This window comes from Protomyctophum parallelum (genome assembly GCF_964188405.1).
Source record: "Protomyctophum parallelum genome assembly, chromosome: 2".
NCBI classification, from domain to species: domain Eukaryota; kingdom Metazoa; phylum Chordata; class Actinopteri; order Myctophiformes; family Myctophidae; genus Protomyctophum; species Protomyctophum parallelum.
In genome coordinates, this window is record NC_139699.1 from 16,733,183 (window position 1) to 16,753,187 (window position 20,005).

Genomic DNA, 20,005 nt, shown 5'->3' on the forward strand with positions numbered 1-20,005 from the left:
CCGGTTGCAATGCATTTTCTGGCCGCAAAACACACTGTGGCCACTCTTAGATACCAGGGGATTGAACATGTAAAATGCCCCAGGCGAGGAGGGGATCTAAATAGAATATTGTTACAGCGTGAATCCTTTTGGATTTATACCCTAAATACAATGTCCCCAAAGGGAATGAACGAGGACTTTCCCATCAGCCACTTTTTGTAATTTCTTTATTGTATGCTGTATACATTTGAATTGTTGCCTAATTAATTAATAATACCTGATTATGTGAATCACTGTTTTAGATTCTTTAATAATCATGATGTCCTTTTGTCTTACTCCACTGTGGTGGATTTGAGAAATGTGTAACACTGTTTTTAATGATATTTCAGTATTTGATCTAATGACCATGTAGTGTTAGTTCCACCCACTGACTAGTAACGTGACCCGTGGGTGTCTATTTAAGTGGGTGGATCACTGACATCTTGAGGTTGACCAGATGAAGAGCCTTGGCTCGAAACGTCGTCAATAAAAGTTATCTTTTGGAGCATACGAGTGTGCGGGTTCCCTTCTCTTTTCATATGTTACTTTTTGAACCCAGCACCTCCATGAAGTGAAGTGCGTATTTTTCTATAGTTTCTGAATGATCTAATGTGATCCTGGGTTCTACACACCCTCCACCAACCTAGTCCCCATATATGGGGGACAAGGGGAGAGCAATGGACTTGAACTCATGCTTCCTTCATGCCTGAGTGTCCAAGTTGCTCCTTTACACCTGACAGGGGGGAGTTTCCCTGGTTGGACGTAGCGCGTGGAAGGAACACGTTATTCCAACCAGTTCCTTTCCCCTCCATCAGGCGCCCCGGCTGGCCAGGGAAGGAACACGTTACTACGGGCATCGAACCCAGGACCTTCTAGCTGTGAGGCGACAGCACTACCAACTGTGCCACCGTGCCCCCTAGGAGGAAATGTTTTCTGTGAATGTTTTACCCAGAATACAGATCGAGATGCTTGAGTATAACTAATTAACCAGTTATTAATATTTGTTAAGACATGTATGTGATTGCAAAATGTGGCAGACAAATTCCAGACCAGACCACTTTTTTACAAAATTATAACTGAATGGGAAGAGCTGAGGACATATTATAGCTGGTGTTGTCATGCTTATTTTATTTATTTAAGCCAACTGCTGCAATTAGTAGCTTATAATATAGAACAGCAGGAGTTATAAACAACTAGCTGTAAGGTGCTGTTTGCCTTTAGCTTCCATTTATGCTGTTGCTTTGTAAACAATGTAAATGGAAACATCTTTAACTTGAAGGCAAGCATAATAATAATAATAATATTAATAATAATAATTTAAACTAACCAACAAATCCTGGGTAAGTGGTATTAATGAATTCCATCCTATTGTAGTACTATAACTGTCAGCTGTAATCTGGGTGACACTGCATTTAATTGATTTAAACCGACAACCACAAGATCCAATCATTAAATTACAAGGAAATAAATAAATAAAATGTCCTTCTTGTTTTCAAGAGGCAAGCTGTGTTACAGGCAACAAACCTGATGCCAATCATTCTTTTGAGTTGACCTTTCAACCCATTTTGGGCGGGAACCCCTTTTGGTGTTAGCATTGTTATAATTAAACTATTGAAAAATAGCAGATCTACAAGCTCATAGCGCGCCACCAAGTGGCACGCTATGAGCTTGTAGGTCTGCTATTTTAGAAAAATCGAAGAACGACTGACATAGAAACATACCTTTTTCAGAAAACTGTCAGGATGTAGAAGACATTCTTAGAATCTGATCTCAGGAGGTCAAAATGGGTTAATAAGCTTGCAAAGAAAGGAAAGAAATTGTAAAATTGTCCACTGTGTGTAAGTAGTAGTGAAGACGTTGGTGACTCACTGGTCTCTGTGGTTCTGGTAGTAAGTCATGTCTCTCTGCCCCAGAAGGGTCCTCTTGATGAAGACGGTCAGAGCACTCCAACTGAGAAGAATGATCGCCAACTCTAGAAGGTTCCATTTACTCTTGAAATAAGCCCACCTCTGTTGTTTCATCAGCTTTCCCTGTCAGGCGACGACGAGAGATTAGAGTCAGTGCTATTGAAATGATTACTGTTCAATCAATACCTATTGTAGATAGTAATTCTTATTATTTCAGATCTTTTAACAATTTAAAAGAATATTACAACAATATCACTAAACCTGGTATATCTGTATGAGACAAAGCAATCAGAATGCCCAAGGCATTAGCTATAGTATAAGCAGAATAACATAAACATCTGAAGAAATACCTGAACAAACATGTAATATAATATAAAGAGGAAATAGATGGCTTCAGAGGCCATGACAAAGATGTGCAGGCCACCAGGGGATTGGTAAAGACGCACACTTTGCAGCTCACTGCGGAACTGGAATGCTCCTGAAAGAAAAGTGTGTAATGCGTGAATGGACCTTGAGTCACACTTCTATGCAACTCTTAAACACTTAAACCCTATAGACATGGTTGACCAGGTTCTCCCAGCAGGGCACACTCTTTTTTCCTTCCTTTGACACCAAATCTCTTGAAAATAGTGAAGATAGCAGATCCACAAGCTCACAATGCATGCAACTGAATTATTATGACATTTCATATGGCTAAAGTTGTACAGCAGTTGACCAACCTGTGCCTATGGTCTCTAACATGAGCGTAACAATGCAGAAGAGGTTGACGTTGGCATTGTACACAGTGAACTCTACAAAGATGGCTTGGGTGTACACATCAAGCCAGGTGTTGTCAAATAGGTAGTGGAGAGTTCTGCAGACACAACATATCGGCAACATTCAAATTAAGACCAGATTTATGAACAGTTTTCCCAAAGCTGGACACATATCTGACAAACCAAACAAGCCCCAGGAAACCCAGGGTGTGTGAACAGGGTGACAGGGTGTGTGAACAGGGTGACAGGGTGTGTGAACAGGGTGACAGGGTGTGTGAACAGGGTGACAGGGTGTGTGAACAGCGTGACAGGGTGTGTGAACAGGGTGACAGGGTGTGTGAACAGCGTGACAGGGTGTGTGAACAGGGTGACAGGGTGTGTGAACAGGGTGACAGGGTGTGTGAACAGGGTGACAGGGTGTGTGAAACAGGGTGACAGGGTGTGTGAACAGGGTGACAGGGTGTGTGAACAGGGTGACAGGGTGTGTGAACAGCGTGACAGGGTGTGTGAACAGGGTGACAGGGTGTGTGAACAGGGTGACAGGGTGTGTGGACAGGGTGACAGGGATGTGAACAGGGTGACAGGGTGTGTGAACAGGGTGACAGGGTGTGTGAACAGGGTGACAGGGTGTGTGAACAGGGTGACAGGGTGTGTGAACAGCGTGACAGGGTGTGTGAACAGGGTGACAGGGTGTGTGAACAGGGTGACAGGGTATGTGAACAGGGTGACAGGGTGTGTGAACAGGGTGACAGGGTGTGTGAACAGGGTGACAGGGTGTGTGAACAGGGTGACAGGGTGTGTGAACAGGGTGACAGGGTATGTGAACAGGGTGACAGGGTGTGTGAACAGGGTGACAGGGTGTGTGAAACAGGGTGACAGGGTGTGTGAAACAGGGTGACAGGGTATGTGAACAGGGTGACAGGGTGTGTGAACAGGGTGACAGGGATGTGGGCATATTATTACCACCACAATTACCACCACAATCAAATGAGACAGATGTAGGTGTTTATTTCTGTATACAGTATGTGTATACCTAAATCTATTTTGTAATAATATCCCTGGCATTTAGACTAATTTGGGATGCTGTTGACTTTCTATCATAGTTTCCATGCTGGGACTTACCTACTAGAATTATGTGAATCTGGGCCCAATTCAACAACAAATCCGCCTCCCCTGTACAACACCACACTGCCCCAGATAGGTTGGGCTCTGAGTCGAGCTTGGGACTGGTACTTCCACTGGCTGTGGAGGCTCTGTGAGGTGTTGTGATCTGCAGATTGGCTCCAGCCTGGACCGTAGGAGCCGATATCCTCCACCTCCCATGAGTATGGTGCGTGACACTCGGGTACAGACTTCTGCATGGAAGGGGCAATGTTGCAAGAGCTCTTCTGCACCCTCACTTGGCGAAGACGGGCATTACCGACTAGCTTAGAGTTCCCATCTGTGATGAATCCTGTTTTAGGTGGTACAGTAAGGTGATACAACAACAGAATACATGGATACCGTAGGCTAGATGAGATAAGCAGAAGTAATTAATTCTGTCACTCATCCAGTTGGTCAGGTAGAGGTGGCTTAAATAATCACAATAAATATCCATAGGGTCTTACAGTTAGTCTCATAACACTATAAATATGTTTACAATAGTATGTTTATAGTGTTTTATAAACACGTTTCATAGAAAGTGTGTGTCAAATACTCAGTTGTTGTGATGTAAGAAAGACATGGAGGAGGATTTTAGTCAAGGTATCAGAGGGTAAAAAAAAGTAAAACTATATTGATATCAAACTAAAATCAGATTTTAAGGGTGAATAACAAGTTAAAATCTTGTACAGTATACCCACACAACATCACGTACCTGGGTACTCTCCAAAAAGGTTGGTCAGTAAAGAAGTGTTTGCCCAGTTAAACACGTCACTGATACTCATACTGTCTGAGACACCTTTGCTGAAGCTCTGCTGGATGTGCGTGGTCAGAAAGTAAGCGTTGGGGTCCCTCTGGCCGTACGCCACCAGGAGCAACATCCACATGAAGCCCATGTAGGCTGCAGCACAATCACACACATCAGTGTTATATAGTGTAGCTCAAAATATAATACACATTTTGCATGTAGTTAGGTAAAGTTACCGTAAGTTGTGGCAAATCTGGGAAAGAAATGCTTACCACTAGCTTTCTTCACAGTTGTGTTCATAAAGGTGTCTACTACCACAGACCTTTTTCTCCAACCCAACTCCCTTGGTAAACTTTGTGACAGCTGCTGAAAGTTGGGCTACCATTATCAACCAATATAAGGCAAAACATTCCAAATTTCATTATACTTTAAGTAGCATGTGACGTTTCAAACTAGGGGGTTTTCATGATGCTGAATCCGTTCCAAGCATTAGTTTTGCATGGAAATAGCCCAAATGTGCTGACCTCAACACATTTGCGATGACGGCTATGGGCATTTCTAGGCAAAGGAGTGTTTTTTGTGCAAAACTAATGCTTTGAATGGATTCAGCATCATGACAACCCCCTGGTTTGACATGTCACATGCTACTTAAAGTATAATGAAATTTGGAATGTTTTGCCTTATATTGGTTGATAATGGTACCCCAACTTTCAGCAGCTGTCACAAAGTTTACCAAGGGAGTTGGGTTGGAAAAAAAGATCTGTGATAGTAGACACCTTTATGAACACTTCTGTGAAGAAAGCTAGTGGTAAGCATTTCTTTCCCAGATTTGCCACAACTTAAGGTAACTTTACCTAACTAATGTGCTTTTCTCTACAATGGCTCGACTTACTGAGAATCTCCTTGATTAGGGCGAAGACCTTCTGCTCTTTGATCATGTTGTTTCTCATGCGCTCGACGTCAGTGGGCGGTGGCGGCTGATAGAAACTGCACGTGCTATCTCTCCTGGCCGCTCGGACGGAGTCAGGATCGTCTACACAACAAGCAATCACTGTTACGTTCTTAGCTTACCCGTGTTTCATGATAACTACTTTTTATGTATGTGATGTATGCCATGCTATTTTGTTATTGCTTAAAGGACCACTTCACCACTTTTCAACCTATCTTCATATATAATAGGTCCTCACTAATAATCATGATTGTTTTTCTACTCAGTCTGTGTCTCATAGGAGGGCTGTGGGCAGTTTAGAAACCGTCCTCCAGTGACATCATTCATTAGGCAGAAAATGTTTAGATTTTCATTATCGTGAGAACGATGGCTTCCATTTTCGCATTGCAACTTTTCAGGACTAGAAAGCCTGCAGTTTCTAATAGCTTGTATTCTCCATTGATGATGTCACTGGAGGACGGTTTCTGAACTGCCCACAGCCCTCCTATGAGACACAGACCGAGTAGGAAAACAATTGCGCCTTTTTTCATGATTATTAGTGAGGACCTATTATATGAAGATAGGTTGAATAGTGGTGAAGTGGTCCTTTAATGTAAGTCGCTCTGGATTAACCCATTCTGAACGGGCACCCATTTTTGTGTTAGCATCATGTTATGCTTTAGCTATTTAAAAATAGCAGATCTACAAGCTCATATCGCGCCACCGAGTGGCGCGATACGAGCTTGTAGGTCTGCTATTTTTGAAAAATCGAAGAGCGACTGACATTTTTAGAATCTGATCTCGGGTCAGAATGGGTTCATCAGACCTCGTATAAATCTGATCTCAGGTCAGAATGGGTTAAGAGCGTCTGCTAAATGCCTAAATTGTAAATTGTAATCACATTGTGTCCAGTTTTCTTGGTCGAACAACAGCATACCTGGGATTCTATGCGTATCATCTATCTGAGGATCACCGTATTCCTCTTGATCAACCTTCTTCAGAACAAGAGCAAAGAATGCTGCAAAACCAAGAACCTGTGACATACCATGTGTAACGTTAGTTACAGACACTCGCCACTCACCAGCATCACAAATACGCATTTCACATCATTGTATTGTGATGTTGCTCACCTTCAGAGGTTGGGTAACATCATTGTATTGTGATGTTGCTCACCTTCAGAGGTTGGGTGACTCACCTTCAGAGGTTGGGTGACTCACCTTCAGAGGTTGGGTGACTCACCTTCAGAGGTTGGGTGACTCACCTTCAGAGGTTGGGTGATTTACCTTCAGAGGTTGGGTGATTTACCTTCAGAGGTTGGGTGACTCACCTTCAGAGGTTGGGTGACTCACCTTCAGAGGTTGGGTGACACCTTCAGAGGTTGGGTGATTTACCTTCAGAGGTTGGGTGATTTACCTTCAGAGGTTGGGTGACTCACCTTCAGAGGTTGGGTGACTCACCTTCAGAGGTTGGGTGATTCACCTTCAGAGGTTGGGTGACTCACCTTCAGAGGTTGGGTGACTCACCTTCAGAGGTTGGGTGACTCACATTCAGAGGTTGGGTGACAAAGAGACTCACCTTCAGAGGTTGGGTGACTCACCTTCAGAGGTTGGGTGACAAAGAGACTCTCAAAGAAAGAGACCAGCATGGAGATGAGCCAGCTGATGGAGCGGTCCTTCCCATAGGTCAGCCCGTACATCATGGTGAAGTATCCTGAGACGCAGCTCGTGGCCACCACCAGGATCCACCCGACGAACACAAACCACCAGGGGAGGCCCGGCCTCGTCCTGCTGGCGTCCCCCCCATCGATGCTCTCTGCTGGGCTGCCTGCGCTGTGGTCGCCTCCTCCCTGCAGGCTGGAGGAATGGAGGAGGTGATGCTCCACCAGGCCCTTCATGCCCTGGACCTGCTGCACGGCCCGGTTGTAGCTATCGGAGTTTGAGAAGCGAGTCGGTCCCAGCAGACCCAACTCCTTCTCAACGTGACCCAGTTGTCTGTACAGATACTGCCTGTTGTTGTTCCTCTTGTGGGAACCGTCCACAGTCTTCTCTGGGCTGCCACACACACTGCTCTCTGATGATAGAAAATATGTCAATATAATTTTGGTTTGACATAATTTAATGTATTCTAATGACATCTCATCACTAACCATATCCAGTGATTAAAGTAACCCTAGTCTGTGACCATTAATAAACCGTGTGGACGGCTGGACGCATCTGCCTGGGTGACAGCAGACTGCTGGGCGAGCGCTGACGCTTTGGCATGGGGGGGGGGGGCAGATCAACATATGGAATGAATTCTGTACTGGCCATATATTGAGCGTGTCTTGAGTGTGCAGGGTTTGATGAGGTCAGATCAATATTATGGAATGTCAGAACAGGTCGGCTCCATATATGGAGATCGAAGGGTGGCAGCGGGGGCAGTGTCTTGACTTGAGTGAGGGTTTGATGAGGTCAGATATGAGGTCAGATCAACATATGGAATTTAGTTTTTTCCATAAAATAAATAAAAGGAGCAGGAAGAAGATAAATCTTTACTGTATGGAGCGTGTCACGGGGCGTGACGGACGGATGGACTGACTGATGGGAGATTACAGGTTTTCATAGTTAACAATCAGAACAGTTAACATTTTGGAACAACTGGATATGATTGTAAGGAACAGCTTACCTTGCAGATTGACTGAGCCTAACGTGAGGATGATGGAGCTCGCTTCCCGTTTGGAGGCATCAGTATAGACCTGTCCAGCTGCTTGGTTCTGTTCAGTATGGACCTGTCCACCTGCCTGGTTCTGTTCAGTATGGACCTGTCCACCTGCCTGGTTCTGTTCAGTATGGACCGGTCCACCTGCCTGGTTCTGTTCAGTATGGACGGGTCCACCTCCTTGGTTCTGCTTCCTGATGATGTCCTCCACCAGGGTCAGCAGAGCGTTGATATCAGCCTGGTGACCGGGCCTCAGCTCCAGATGAGGCATGGGGCTTTTCATGGCTTTGGAGAGTGACTGGGCAATTCTCTTTATGTCCTAATAATATATAGATACACACACCACCACCACCACACAAAGAAGACTTTCAGATATACACAGAATAGATTCAGCTATTATAAAATTTTCATTTCAGTAACATAAATTGTACAGTAAAGGTCCTTGCAGACTGGATGTGTTTAGCAGTGTGCACTGCAGAGACCTTTACTGTAAACAACAGTAGAAATACAAGTAGGAAAGTCTGGAGCTCCCTGCTGGAACTGTTGCCTATATAAGCACGTCACATTTCACCTGATATTTTACCTTTTACTTGCGCAAGCAGAGCGCGCAAGTAATAATTTCGCCCGGTCTTCGTTCACCGTGACAGCCAACCCGCCATTTGATGTGTATGCAAAAAAAACAGCAAATCCATGCCTGGTTTGCTAGGACCAGATTACATAAATGACCATATGTCTTACGTCATCATTTAGAGCTAGTCATACGTATACTATATACATAATCAGTAAAATAAAATAGCAAATTGTGCCTGATCTGCTGGGACCAGAGTACGTGGTGTGTATATGTATGACTAGCTCTCGATGATGACGTAAGAAATATGGTCATTTGTGTAATCTGGTCCCAGCAAACCAGGCACAAATCTGCTGTTTTATTTGCATACGCATCAAATGGCGGGTTGGCTGTCACAGTTTTTGGCGCAAAGTAACCACAGTATACCGCTAATCAACTTACAACTACATGCTCTATATAGTATATGTATATGTGTATACGTCACCTTCATGTCAAGATTAGGCTTTAAACAATTAAATACAAATCCAACTACAGATTACGGAAGTATTTTAGATCATGTATATTTGAACAAATGTGAAAGTATTATTACAGAAATTGAAGTTAGAGACACCTATTACTCTGATCATGATTTAGTATTAATATCACTATATTCCAAGATTAAATACATTTAAAACAATTGACAATTTAGAATAAATAATAGAATAATTATACTGTATAACATATTTTAATTCAGTTTATATACTTTTGTTTTCATCACATATCAATGATTTATTTTCTTTAAAAAACTAAAAAGGGATCCAGAATATATCTACGATAAAACTGTATTTCTTATATAGATAGAAACTTGAACCATACTTAATAATACTAGGTGTTTATATGCATAAAGTAGGTAGGTAGCAAATAGTTACACCTAATAATTAGACATTTCAAACGTTCCTTCACAGAGATACTGAGATTTGACAGTTTACAGCGGTCGAAAGTACTTGCGCGCTCTGCTTGCGCACTAGTTGACCATTTATGGCCTACTAGTGTACAACAAGCAAGTATGCACTCGACAGAGTGCAGTTCTAGTTCTATTTCGTCCCTGCTGACCGCCAGAGGCGGTGCTTTAAGCACTGAATACGTCCCTTCGCGCATGCGCAGTCGAGTATTTTATACCAACAATGTCGGTTGACCCCGTGATGACCCGGAGTCGTCTATAACTTCCGGCAGTCATCCGGGGCTCAGTCCCTAATTTCTTCTCGCTTGCGCAAGTTGTACATAGCACAGAGTTCTACAGCAGAATTAAACTGCACGATAACAGAACTATTGCTTTGCTACTACTAAGTCGCCGGTAGTCCCGCGACCATTGTTGGTCGGAGCTGTGACGCGTGCGTTCGCCCTCCAGGGACTGCGACTTAATACTACTATTATTGTATCGTTTTCGAGTGGAGCTGGGCTTCACATCGTCTTCTTTCCCCGTGGGAACAAGGTAAGCAGACAACCCCTGTTCGCATAGGCTGCGTGCGCGCTGCTTCCCTGCAACACACACGGTTGCGTGCTACAAACGGCGACCTGAGCGTCCCGTTTTAGCACCCGTCAAAGTTGAACGGATAGCTCGTTCTCTTTGACAGCTTACGCTGTCTTGTTTTCCCACGAAGGCTGCGCCGCAGTGCTGGTGACGGCAAGCGTTAGCACTACCCGCTCCCAGCACGTGAGTCGACGCTAGTATTATTTGTTTACTACTTACCTATACTACTTATACTTATACTACTTATACTTATAAGTGTACTTATCTACTGCTATATTACTCTGCCTCTCTGAGCGAGTCTTTGCTGGCACTGGCCAGCTATATAGCACCGCCGCGTGCTACAAACGGCGACCTGAGCGTCCCGTTTAGCACCCGTCAAAGTTGAACGGATAGCTCGTTCTCTTTGACAGCTTACGCTGTCTTGTTTTCCCACGAAGGCTGCGCCGCAGTGCTGGTGACGGCAAGCGTTAGCGCTACCCGCTCCCAGCACGTGAGTCGACGCTATTATTATTTGCTTACTACTTATACTTATACTACTTATACTTATACTTATACTACTTATAAGTGTACTTATTTACTGCTATATTACTCTGCCTCTCTGAATGAGTCTTTGCTGGCACTGGCCAGCTATATAGCACCACCGCGAGGTTACGTCAGTAACCCCGGTTATATGAATTGGCTTGACTGATTTAGTCACTTGTTCTCAAATAGTGTACTTTAATTTCGGCACAGAGCCATTGCCACTTTATAGGTTGGTTTTTCTGAAATTATATATATATAACTATATCATTATACATATATCATATATACTGGTCTCTGCTAGAGCACCCCTTACCTGGCATAGGCGGCGTGCGCGCCCCCTCCCTCCAGCTAAGCGGCCTTTAGCAGCTACAGTAGCCTCTACTGGCACAGGCAGCGTCCGCGCTCCCTTCCTACCAGTTTACGGCTCCACCCCTAGCGACCACTAGCGTCCGCGCTCTGGGCTACATCTGCGGGTTTCCAATGGACGAACCCCGCCACCACCTGTGCACCTCCTGCCAGGCTCCTCTGCGGCCAGAGGATGGGCATGACCTCTGCCCTGGGTGCCTTGGCCCCCAACATCTGAGGGAGGCACTCGGTGACAACCCATGTCACGTGGACGCAGGAGCGTCCAATCTCTCGCCGGTAATGAAGGCTAACAAAACCCTCCCCGGACAGAAGGTACGTTATCGTTTAAAGCGGCGCTATCCCCGCTAAACAGACGTTCATATGATATCATATACTTATCATGGCATAACCTCCTGTGTGTGGGTAAAGGCTGCGTTCGCGCCGCCTCCCTGCTCTGCATACGAGGTCTGTTCGACTGTGAACGCTAGCGCTTATTATAAGCGACTATAAGACTTGCCGAAGGATAAGAACACTGTCATATTACCTTCGTTTGTTAAACACGCTACTTTTTAAGCTTTGTTTAGCCCCTGCTGGTGATGGCAAGAGCCTTGCTGGCCAAAGCCATATACCGATATTGGCAGCATTCAAGCTTAACTGCTTTTGCGAATAGCTGTATTGCTGTTGTTATTATCAGCCCGGTACAGGAGCAGCTTCCTGCGTCCTCCCAGGGTATTGATGTTGCTACCAGTATAGTTTGTAGCAAAATAGTATTAACAGCTACTGGTGTACATAGCCTGTCTGGTTGTTAACCCAGCTGGCCCCCAGTAGTGGGCCTAGCTGAAGCTGCTACCAGTATGTCTGGAGCTCAAAGCTCCATTAACAGTTTTTTGCATATACAGTGGGTGCAACCTGGTTTGTTCCCACAGGTCGGATTAGTGCCCCTGGGTACCTGTAGGTCCTATTAGCCCAGCTGGTCCCCAGCACAGAGTATCTGGCGCTGCTGACAGCGTAGCTCACAGCTGCTACCAGTAGCTTAAAGTTAAAGCTGTTTATGAACAGGCTATAGCTTGTCCTGTTTTTTAGTAGCCTAGCTGGTCTCCAGCATAGCTCTCTAACTGGCGCTGCTACCTGTAGTTGTAGCCCAAGCGCTTATTATACTATTGAAGATAAAAAGCTATCTGTATATAGCTTGCCTTACTGTTTGTTGGCCCAGCTGGTACAGGGCAGGCAGCGTATGCGCTCCGCTCCTCCAGCATACGGCCAGCTTGATGTTACTTACTACTAATCGTTTGTTAGCTCAAGCATTTATTAACAGCTATTGGTGTATAGCTTGTTATGTTCATTAGCTGCAGCTGATACAGGCAGCGTACGCGCTCCCTTCCTTCAGCAGGTGGCCCCTATCGGTGGAGCTATCGGTTGTAGCCTTTTCTCCAAAACTAGCTTGTGTCGGTTTATTTAACCGAACCTGGCTGGGGTAGGCAGCGGTAGCGCTCCCTCCTCCCAGCATGAATGCGTAGTAGTGCACACGTGACTAGTGTATTGGAAGTGTCTTTTGTTTCGCTCTGGACTAGCAAACATAAATAATAATGCACTGGAGTTTGGATAAGCGTCATAGTGCCGTGATAAACGGTCACATAGGAAACACTACAGCTGCTACATAGCAGCGTCCAAACCTTGACTGAAGGCTACTTTATTATCATAAATTATAAGTAAGCCTCCGCCGGGGGTACAGGTAGCGTAAAGCTCCCCTCCCCCACCGCGACCATGCAGGTCGCACAGTCTATCTAACAGCAACGTTTGTGTGCTGTTTCTATGATGCACTTTACATCTGGTTGAATCTCAAAGTGCTGCAATGAGCATTTGCATAAACGTAAATGCATATTCACATGCTGCGGCAGGTATAGCAGCATTCAGTTTTTCTAAGTTAAAGCCTCTGTTGGCACAGGCAGCGTACGCGCCCCCTCCCTGCAGCATATGGCCAACACCTAGCAAACCAGTAGCGTCCGCGCCCTGGGCTAGTTGGGACTGGTGTGCACCGGCCGGTCCAAAGGAACCGGTGCCACCACAACGGAGAGCACCCACTTTCGTACCTCGAAAGCCTCTGCTGGTACAGACAGCGTATGCGCTCCCTCAAGCATATGGCCAACACCTAGCAACCAGTAGCGTCCGCGCCCTGGGCTAGTTGGGACTTGTGTGCACCGGCCGGTCCAGAGTAACCGGTGCCACCACAATGGAGAGCTCCCACTTTTGTACCTCGTGTGAAGCTCTCCTCCAGCCGTGAGCCGACCTTGGTCCTGCCCCGTGTGCCAGGAGGAAAAGGTCTGACCGCTGACTACAGCAGATCCGAGAGGGCTCAGCTATCTGCAGAGTTGGCCCGCATGAGGGCCATGCTCACTTCAGATAACACCTAGGCACCTCGGAGGGTGCCGAAGCGCCTACCTCTCCGATGCCACAACTGACTCGAGGTTGATGTGCTCTCCCCGACAGCTTAAGCTACGCACTTCCATGACTAGGAGGAAGATGCAGAAGGCGGTGCCTCCCAGGCATCAGAGCCGGCCTCCCACTTCTCAGCTCATGCGCATAGCCGTGGAACGCATACTAAAGCAGGCAGTCGGCTCCTCCAAGCGCCTTCTTCTTGCTGTCTTCGCCGTCCCCCACGCCTGTACCTGAGACAGCTACAGGCCTGCCGGGCGAACGATCAGGGCCCTCTCCCATCTCTATACCGATGGTGAAATCCTGGCAGCCCTGCCCTGATTGGGAAAAGTGTCCTGAGACAACCCGTTGCGACGTGACACTTTAATAGATTTGAACGCACAAGGCGATAAGGGCTGGCCTGGGTTACATGCCAGCCACCAAGCCTGTCATTGCATCCCTCATTGTGTTCCCCAACGAGGCCCGGCGGCAGAACGCTAGGTGACCTCGACCCCAGTGCAGGAGCACAGACAACCTGCTCACTGGGGCCTCCCGTTCACACTTAATAGTGGCAACGTTAATACTGGCTCAGTCACCTTTGGTGTGTCACTGGAGGCATTGGCGTCATGTCCTCAGAGCGTGGGCGGCTGATGTCCATCGTATCTCTAGCCCGTCGCCAAGTCGGGTTTTCACAGTCAAGCTTGACTGATGAGCCTAGGCCAACTCTCCGTAGTCTCCCTGAGGAGCCAGGAGCACTAGGTGGTTCAGCCGGGCGAGAATCGCCGGAGCGAACCATCCAGGGGGGGAAGACCAGGCTGCAGCTTGCAGGCCTACGACACATCCCGCCTCCCAAAGGGCCGAGCTCCAACATTGATGAAATCATCTTGACTGCCCTCGGAGCTCGCGTATCACCGCCGGCCCACACTAGAGGCTAGCGTGTTCCCTGGCGTCCCACGCAGGGACCTGACTGTGACTGTGACTTTCCGGGCTGTGCAGTGCCTTCTGACGCCAGCCCCCCATATCCGGCGGGTCAAAATGGCCATTATCAGCAACATGACGAGAGCCCTACTATCAGACCAGGAGTGATGTGTCCTCCTGCCCAAGGGCGCAACAGAGGCTGTATATCCTCAGTCACACTAAGGGAAGTCCGATCTACATACTTCCTCGTGACGCAAGACAGACGGGTGTCGACATGTCTTGAATCTGATGGGACCCATATGAAGTTTATGCCTGTCTACTGGGCCGAACACGGCAATGTGCTGGAGCGGCAAGTGGTGCGTTCCGCTCTATAGCACACATTCTCATACTCATGGGACCTTAACCGGGTACTGGACGCCCTGTGCGGGCCTACCTTCGAACCCTTGGCACAGGCAGAGCTGAAGTGGGTGTCATGCAAGACAGCCCTTCTCCTGGCCATTACATTGGCAAAGCGCGTCAGTGAACTGCACGCTCTGTCAGTCAGCGAATCATGTCTGAGGTGGAACGCAGACGGCTCGGGGGTCACGCTGTGGCCAAACATAGCATTCCTCCCGAAGGTGCTGTCGCAGGCTCACCTCAACCGGCCTATCAGGCTGGCTCGATTCAACCCCCCACCTGGGGAGCTGACAGACAAACTGGAGCTGTTGTGCCCAGTCCGGGCCCTGAGAGCCTACATTGAAGCTACTGCACGCATCAGGCGAGCAGAGCAGCTGTTCTTTTGCCATAGTGGTGTGAACAAAGGCGGCGCTCCCTCCAAGCAGCGCCTGTCCCACTGGATTGTAGACACAATCAGCCACGCCTATGAGGCAAGTAACCTCCCCGTACCATCAGGGGTACGGTGCCACTCTACAAGGAGCATTTCCACATCATGGGCTGCCATGAGAGGGGTGCCCTTGGAGGACATTTGTGCCGCCGCCTCATGGGCTTCGGCAGGCACTTTCTCAAGGTACTACAGGGTGAATGTTGCCACTCCCCACCCAGTGGACGTGGCCCTCTTCCCCGAATCCTCCGGTTCTACCCTTTGAGGTCTGTAATCAGGATTCCTCGTGACTTGGCTGGTATAAGTCATTCAGTGCTTAAAGCACCGCCTCTGGCGGTCAGCAGGGACGAAATAGAACGATAGTTACGTATGTAACTACGGTTCTATGAGTCCTGAATGACCGCCAGAGGCACTCTTGTCACTCAGAATCCTCGTGTTCTCGCGAGAAGATTCTGTAGGGACTGAGCCCCGGATGACTGCCGGAAGTTATAGACGACTCCGGGTCATCACGGGGTCAACCGACATTGTTGGTATAAAATACTCGACTGCGCATGCGCGAAGGGACGTATTCAGTGCTTAAAGCACCGCCTCTGGCGGTCATTCAGGACTCATAGAACCGTAGTTACATACGTAACTATCGTTTTATTGTGTGTCTGTTTTGGTCCTGTATTTCAGTCTTTTTTATTTACTTCTTTTTATTAATGTATTGTATGCTTATGTGTAGTCTAGTGGTGTATATATGTATGTTGGTATGTCTTGTTGTGTGTTGAAAAATCAATAAAAACTATTTAATAATAACATTTCACCTTGATCACAGTGTCGGGGGTGATGTCCTTTAGCTCCTTGCGTGGAGAAGACTTCTGTGAGGGAGACACTCGGCCCGTCTTCCCCTGCTTCGGAGCCTCTAATTTAACACATTTCTCTCTAGGCCGAGTGTTTCTGAAGATACTCACAATAAGGAGGTTGATTGGAAACATGATGATTGAACTTTGAACTCCAATAACAACCTGCTGCCAGGTGAACTCAATGTGACCTTTAAAGTAGTTGACAAAAAGAAAGAGAAAAAGAAAAGTTAATTTGTGATTAAAATGTTATATTATGTTATATTAAATGGCAATATATCTGCTAGTAGTAGTGGTATGACTATTGACTACCTATCATGAAGTACTTTTAATATCAGAACACTTAAAGGCGAATATCAGTTTACACTTCTATGGTCATTTTAATCTATTCAGGCTTTTTTTTTTGCACACCAGATGGTTTTTAAGTTGCTTGTTTCAATATTTGATATGATATTTATTGGATTAGACCCTTTCAACTTCAACGCCATGTTTGAAAACACACATCCCTGGTTCTGGTGAGTGATATTTTTCAATAAACTATTTTCCTTTTAAATGTCTAACACTAGAACTGGGAGGAGTAGTAATTACACTTCCGCCGTAGTCTGAAAACCCACCTTTTTAGACTCCATCATGGCCCATAGCACTTACCCTACCCCCTTAGATAGCATTTCTGTAGACTTAGATAGCATCTGATACAGACTTATAGCATGCTATGTAGACGGCACTATAATTGCATTGTATATAGTCATAGCAAGCCATAGTACATATGTATAGCATATTAGTAATATATATATATAGTTTATATGTATGGTCTCATAATATAGATATTCCACTGTTACTTTCTTAGCTTACGCATGTTTTATGATAAATGCTTTTTTGTGATGTATTCCCATGCTTTTGTTCTTGCTTATTGTAAATCGCTCTGGATTAAGAGCGTCTGCTAAATGCCTAAATTGTAAATTGTACAGTCCCCTCATCCATTAGAAGGACGATATCAGTCAGCAGACTGTAAGATAATCCGTTAAATTACTTTCTTGATAGTATAGTTCTATACCCAGGTCCATGGTCTGCTCAGAGGAGTCTGTGGGGATGCCCCAGAACATGTATAGTATAGTTAGATAGTATAGTTCCATACCCAGGTCCATGGTCTGCTCAGAGGGGTCTGTGGGGATGCCCCAGAACATGTATAGTATAGTTAGATAGTATAGTTCCATACCCAGGTCCATGGTCTGCTCAGAGGGGTCTGTGGGGATGCCCCAGAACATGTATAATATAGTTAGATAGTATAGTTCCATACCCAGGTCCATGGTCTGCTCAGAGGGGTCTGTGGGGATGCCCCAGAACATGTATAGTATAGTTAGATAGTATAGTTCCATACCCAGGTCCATGGTCTGCTCAGAGGGGTCTGTGGGGATGCCCCAGAACATGTATAGTATAGTTAGATAGTATAGTTCCATATCCAGGTCCATGGTCTGCTCAGAGGGGTCTGTGGGGATGCCCCAGAACATGTATAGTATAGTTAGATAGTATAGTTCCATACCCAGGTCCATGGTCTGCTCAGAGGGGTCTGTGGGGATGCCCCAGAACATGTATAGTATAGTTAGATAGTATAGTTCCATACCCAGGTCCATGGTCTGCTCAGAGGGGTCTGTGGGGATGCCCCAGAACATGATGCTGGTCAGCATGGTGCAGAGCAGCAGAGAGAAGCAGCAGGACACTCTCTGCACGCGGGTGAAGGTGCTGCTGGGAGGGCGGCTGATCACAGAGAACCAGATGTGGCCGTCACGGAAGTCCTTTGCTGTTTTCATGAAGAACAGGTTGCTGGAATATACATTTGTGAGCACAAGAAGAAGATTGAATTGAATGGATTGAATGAACACAACAGAGTAAGCATAAGAAGAAGAGCATGGAGCTGGATTTCGTTGTTTTTTTTCTCCTTGGTAACTTTACTCTACGACAGTGGTTTCCGAAACTTTTTCGTGTCAAGGACCCCCAAATCTACATTTATTAGGCCACGGACCCCCCATTTGAAAACCTAATGCCAGTGACCCCGATAAGGGAGGATTTTTACGGCTCTAGCAGTGATTCCAAAACACATTAATTTCATGGACCCCCAGTTTCACACGCATTATGCTACGGACCCCCGATTTAATGGCATTTCTATCTCTGGTACCCCAATTTATATTGTAAAACCACTGTTAATTTAACTCTTAACGGGTCCTTTTGGTTCCATTTGTACACTCTCAGAGTTACAGACCCATAAGGGTCTATTTGGTTACAAATGATCATTTAGCTGGGGACCCCCTGGAATTCCTTCAAGTACCCCTGGGGGTCCCCGGACCCCACTTTGGGAACCACTGCTCTATGAGACGCATGAATACACACACCTGAATCTCTTCAGATCTTCTTCTGAGGCGACAGGGAACACCTTGTCCAGAGAGCACTCTCCCATGTCTATGGCCAGCCATGAGTTACAGAGAAAGTGCCATTTCTGCCCAGTCTCCACGTCCTGTACCATCACTTTGTTGATATACCTGCAAACAAACTTCAACAGTTATCACCGGTTCCTTCACCACTTTTCAACCTATCTTCATATAATAGGTCCTCACTAATAATCATGATAAAATGGCACGATTTCCCCCCACTCATTCTGTGTCTCATAGGAGTGACATCATCATTAGGCAGATCTTTTTTTAAACAAGATTTTTTTTACAAAAATGTTTAGATTTTCATTATCGTGAGAACGATGGCTTCCATTTTCTGCATTGCAACTTTTCAGGACTAGAAAGCCTGCAGTTTCTATTAGCTTGTATTCCCCATCGATGATGTCACTGGAAGACGGTTTCTGAACTGCCCACAGCCCTCCTATGAGACACAGACGGAGTAGGAAAAAGATTGCGCCATTTTTTCATGATTATTTGTGAGGACCTACTATATGAAGATAGGTTGAAAAGTAAATAAATCTCAAATGTTAGCACAGGAAAATAATCCGTTGTGTTTTGTCAGAGGAGTCTGCTCGCTTCTCGCCTCACCAGGCAGGGTGTGGTCCTGAGTTATCATGCCACAGCCTGATGCTAAGCAGCTCTCCCAGGGAAAAGGGTGTCGTCAACAGGAACATGTCCACCCCTCCTCTCTCGAACACAGGCTTCTCAGGGTCTGTCAGGTGGTGTGGCTCACTCTCTCCCTCTTTACCTAGCAGAGTTACTGTCACCTGAAACAAGACAGTATAAGTGAATGGAAGCCAAGTCAAGATGTTCAAATGTCCAGAAATGTCCATAGCTATTCAACTGACTAATTCGGCCTGTACGAGAATTTGATCAATTCTGAACATTCATTTGAGCTATTAATGTTGTCTATCAATACTACCACGTAACGTTAACTGTGTCAGCCAATCAAGCTGCTAACATCTGGCCGCAATCTGGCACCTAATGCTATAGTCTACGTTTCTGCCTCAGTCGTTTGGCTAACTTATTTTATGTTTTAGAAGAAATTGGTTTTATATAAATTTATGCAAAACTCATTAGGGAATGTCTGGCCCCCTGGAATTAATGATATAGTTGAATGTATTAATCAAGCAGGTAATCAACAATAGAGAACCCTAGTAAACCACTCTTCATTTGAGAATGTACAGTATTGAACCACTGACCTGAGAGGAAGTGGAGGCTGTAATTAACCACTGACCTGAGAGGAAGTGGAGGCCCCACGTCGATGCCCAGTGCTGACGGTCAGCATGTAGCGACACTCAGCCAAAGGGTCATTGTCCTCCAGAACCGTTATCTTCACCTATATTTAGACACAAAGACATAATAATTATATTATACACTCAGCCAAAGGGTCATTGTCCCCCAGAATCAGTTATATTCACCTATATTTAG

The 20,005-nt window shown here is 45.9% G+C and overlaps 1 protein-coding gene across 1 annotated transcript in view; it reads right to left on the minus strand.

The window, feature by feature from the left end:
- Positions 1-20,005, minus strand: part of pkd1l2a (polycystic kidney disease 1 like 2a) — a gene marked incomplete at both ends in the record, with an annotated part of 43,853 nt that overhangs the window by 2,489 nt on the left and 21,359 nt on the right. The window contains 15 exons of the mRNA XM_083790369.1: positions 1,888-2,048; positions 2,276-2,403; positions 2,645-2,778; positions 3,803-4,133; positions 4,536-4,721; positions 5,461-5,601; positions 6,434-6,530; positions 7,094-7,566; positions 8,161-8,238; positions 8,371-8,512; positions 16,095-16,321; positions 17,752-17,951; positions 18,518-18,664; positions 19,163-19,341; positions 19,812-19,913. Of these exons, the coding sequence (XP_083646495.1) occupies positions 1,888-2,048; positions 2,276-2,403; positions 2,645-2,778; positions 3,803-4,133; positions 4,536-4,721; positions 5,461-5,601; positions 6,434-6,530; positions 7,094-7,566; positions 8,161-8,238; positions 8,371-8,512; positions 16,095-16,321; positions 17,752-17,951; positions 18,518-18,664; positions 19,163-19,341; positions 19,812-19,913 (2,726 nt within the window). The remainder of the gene's footprint in view (positions 1-1,887; positions 2,049-2,275; positions 2,404-2,644; positions 2,779-3,802; positions 4,134-4,535; positions 4,722-5,460; positions 5,602-6,433; positions 6,531-7,093; positions 7,567-8,160; positions 8,239-8,370; positions 8,513-16,094; positions 16,322-17,751; positions 17,952-18,517; positions 18,665-19,162; positions 19,342-19,811; positions 19,914-20,005) is intronic.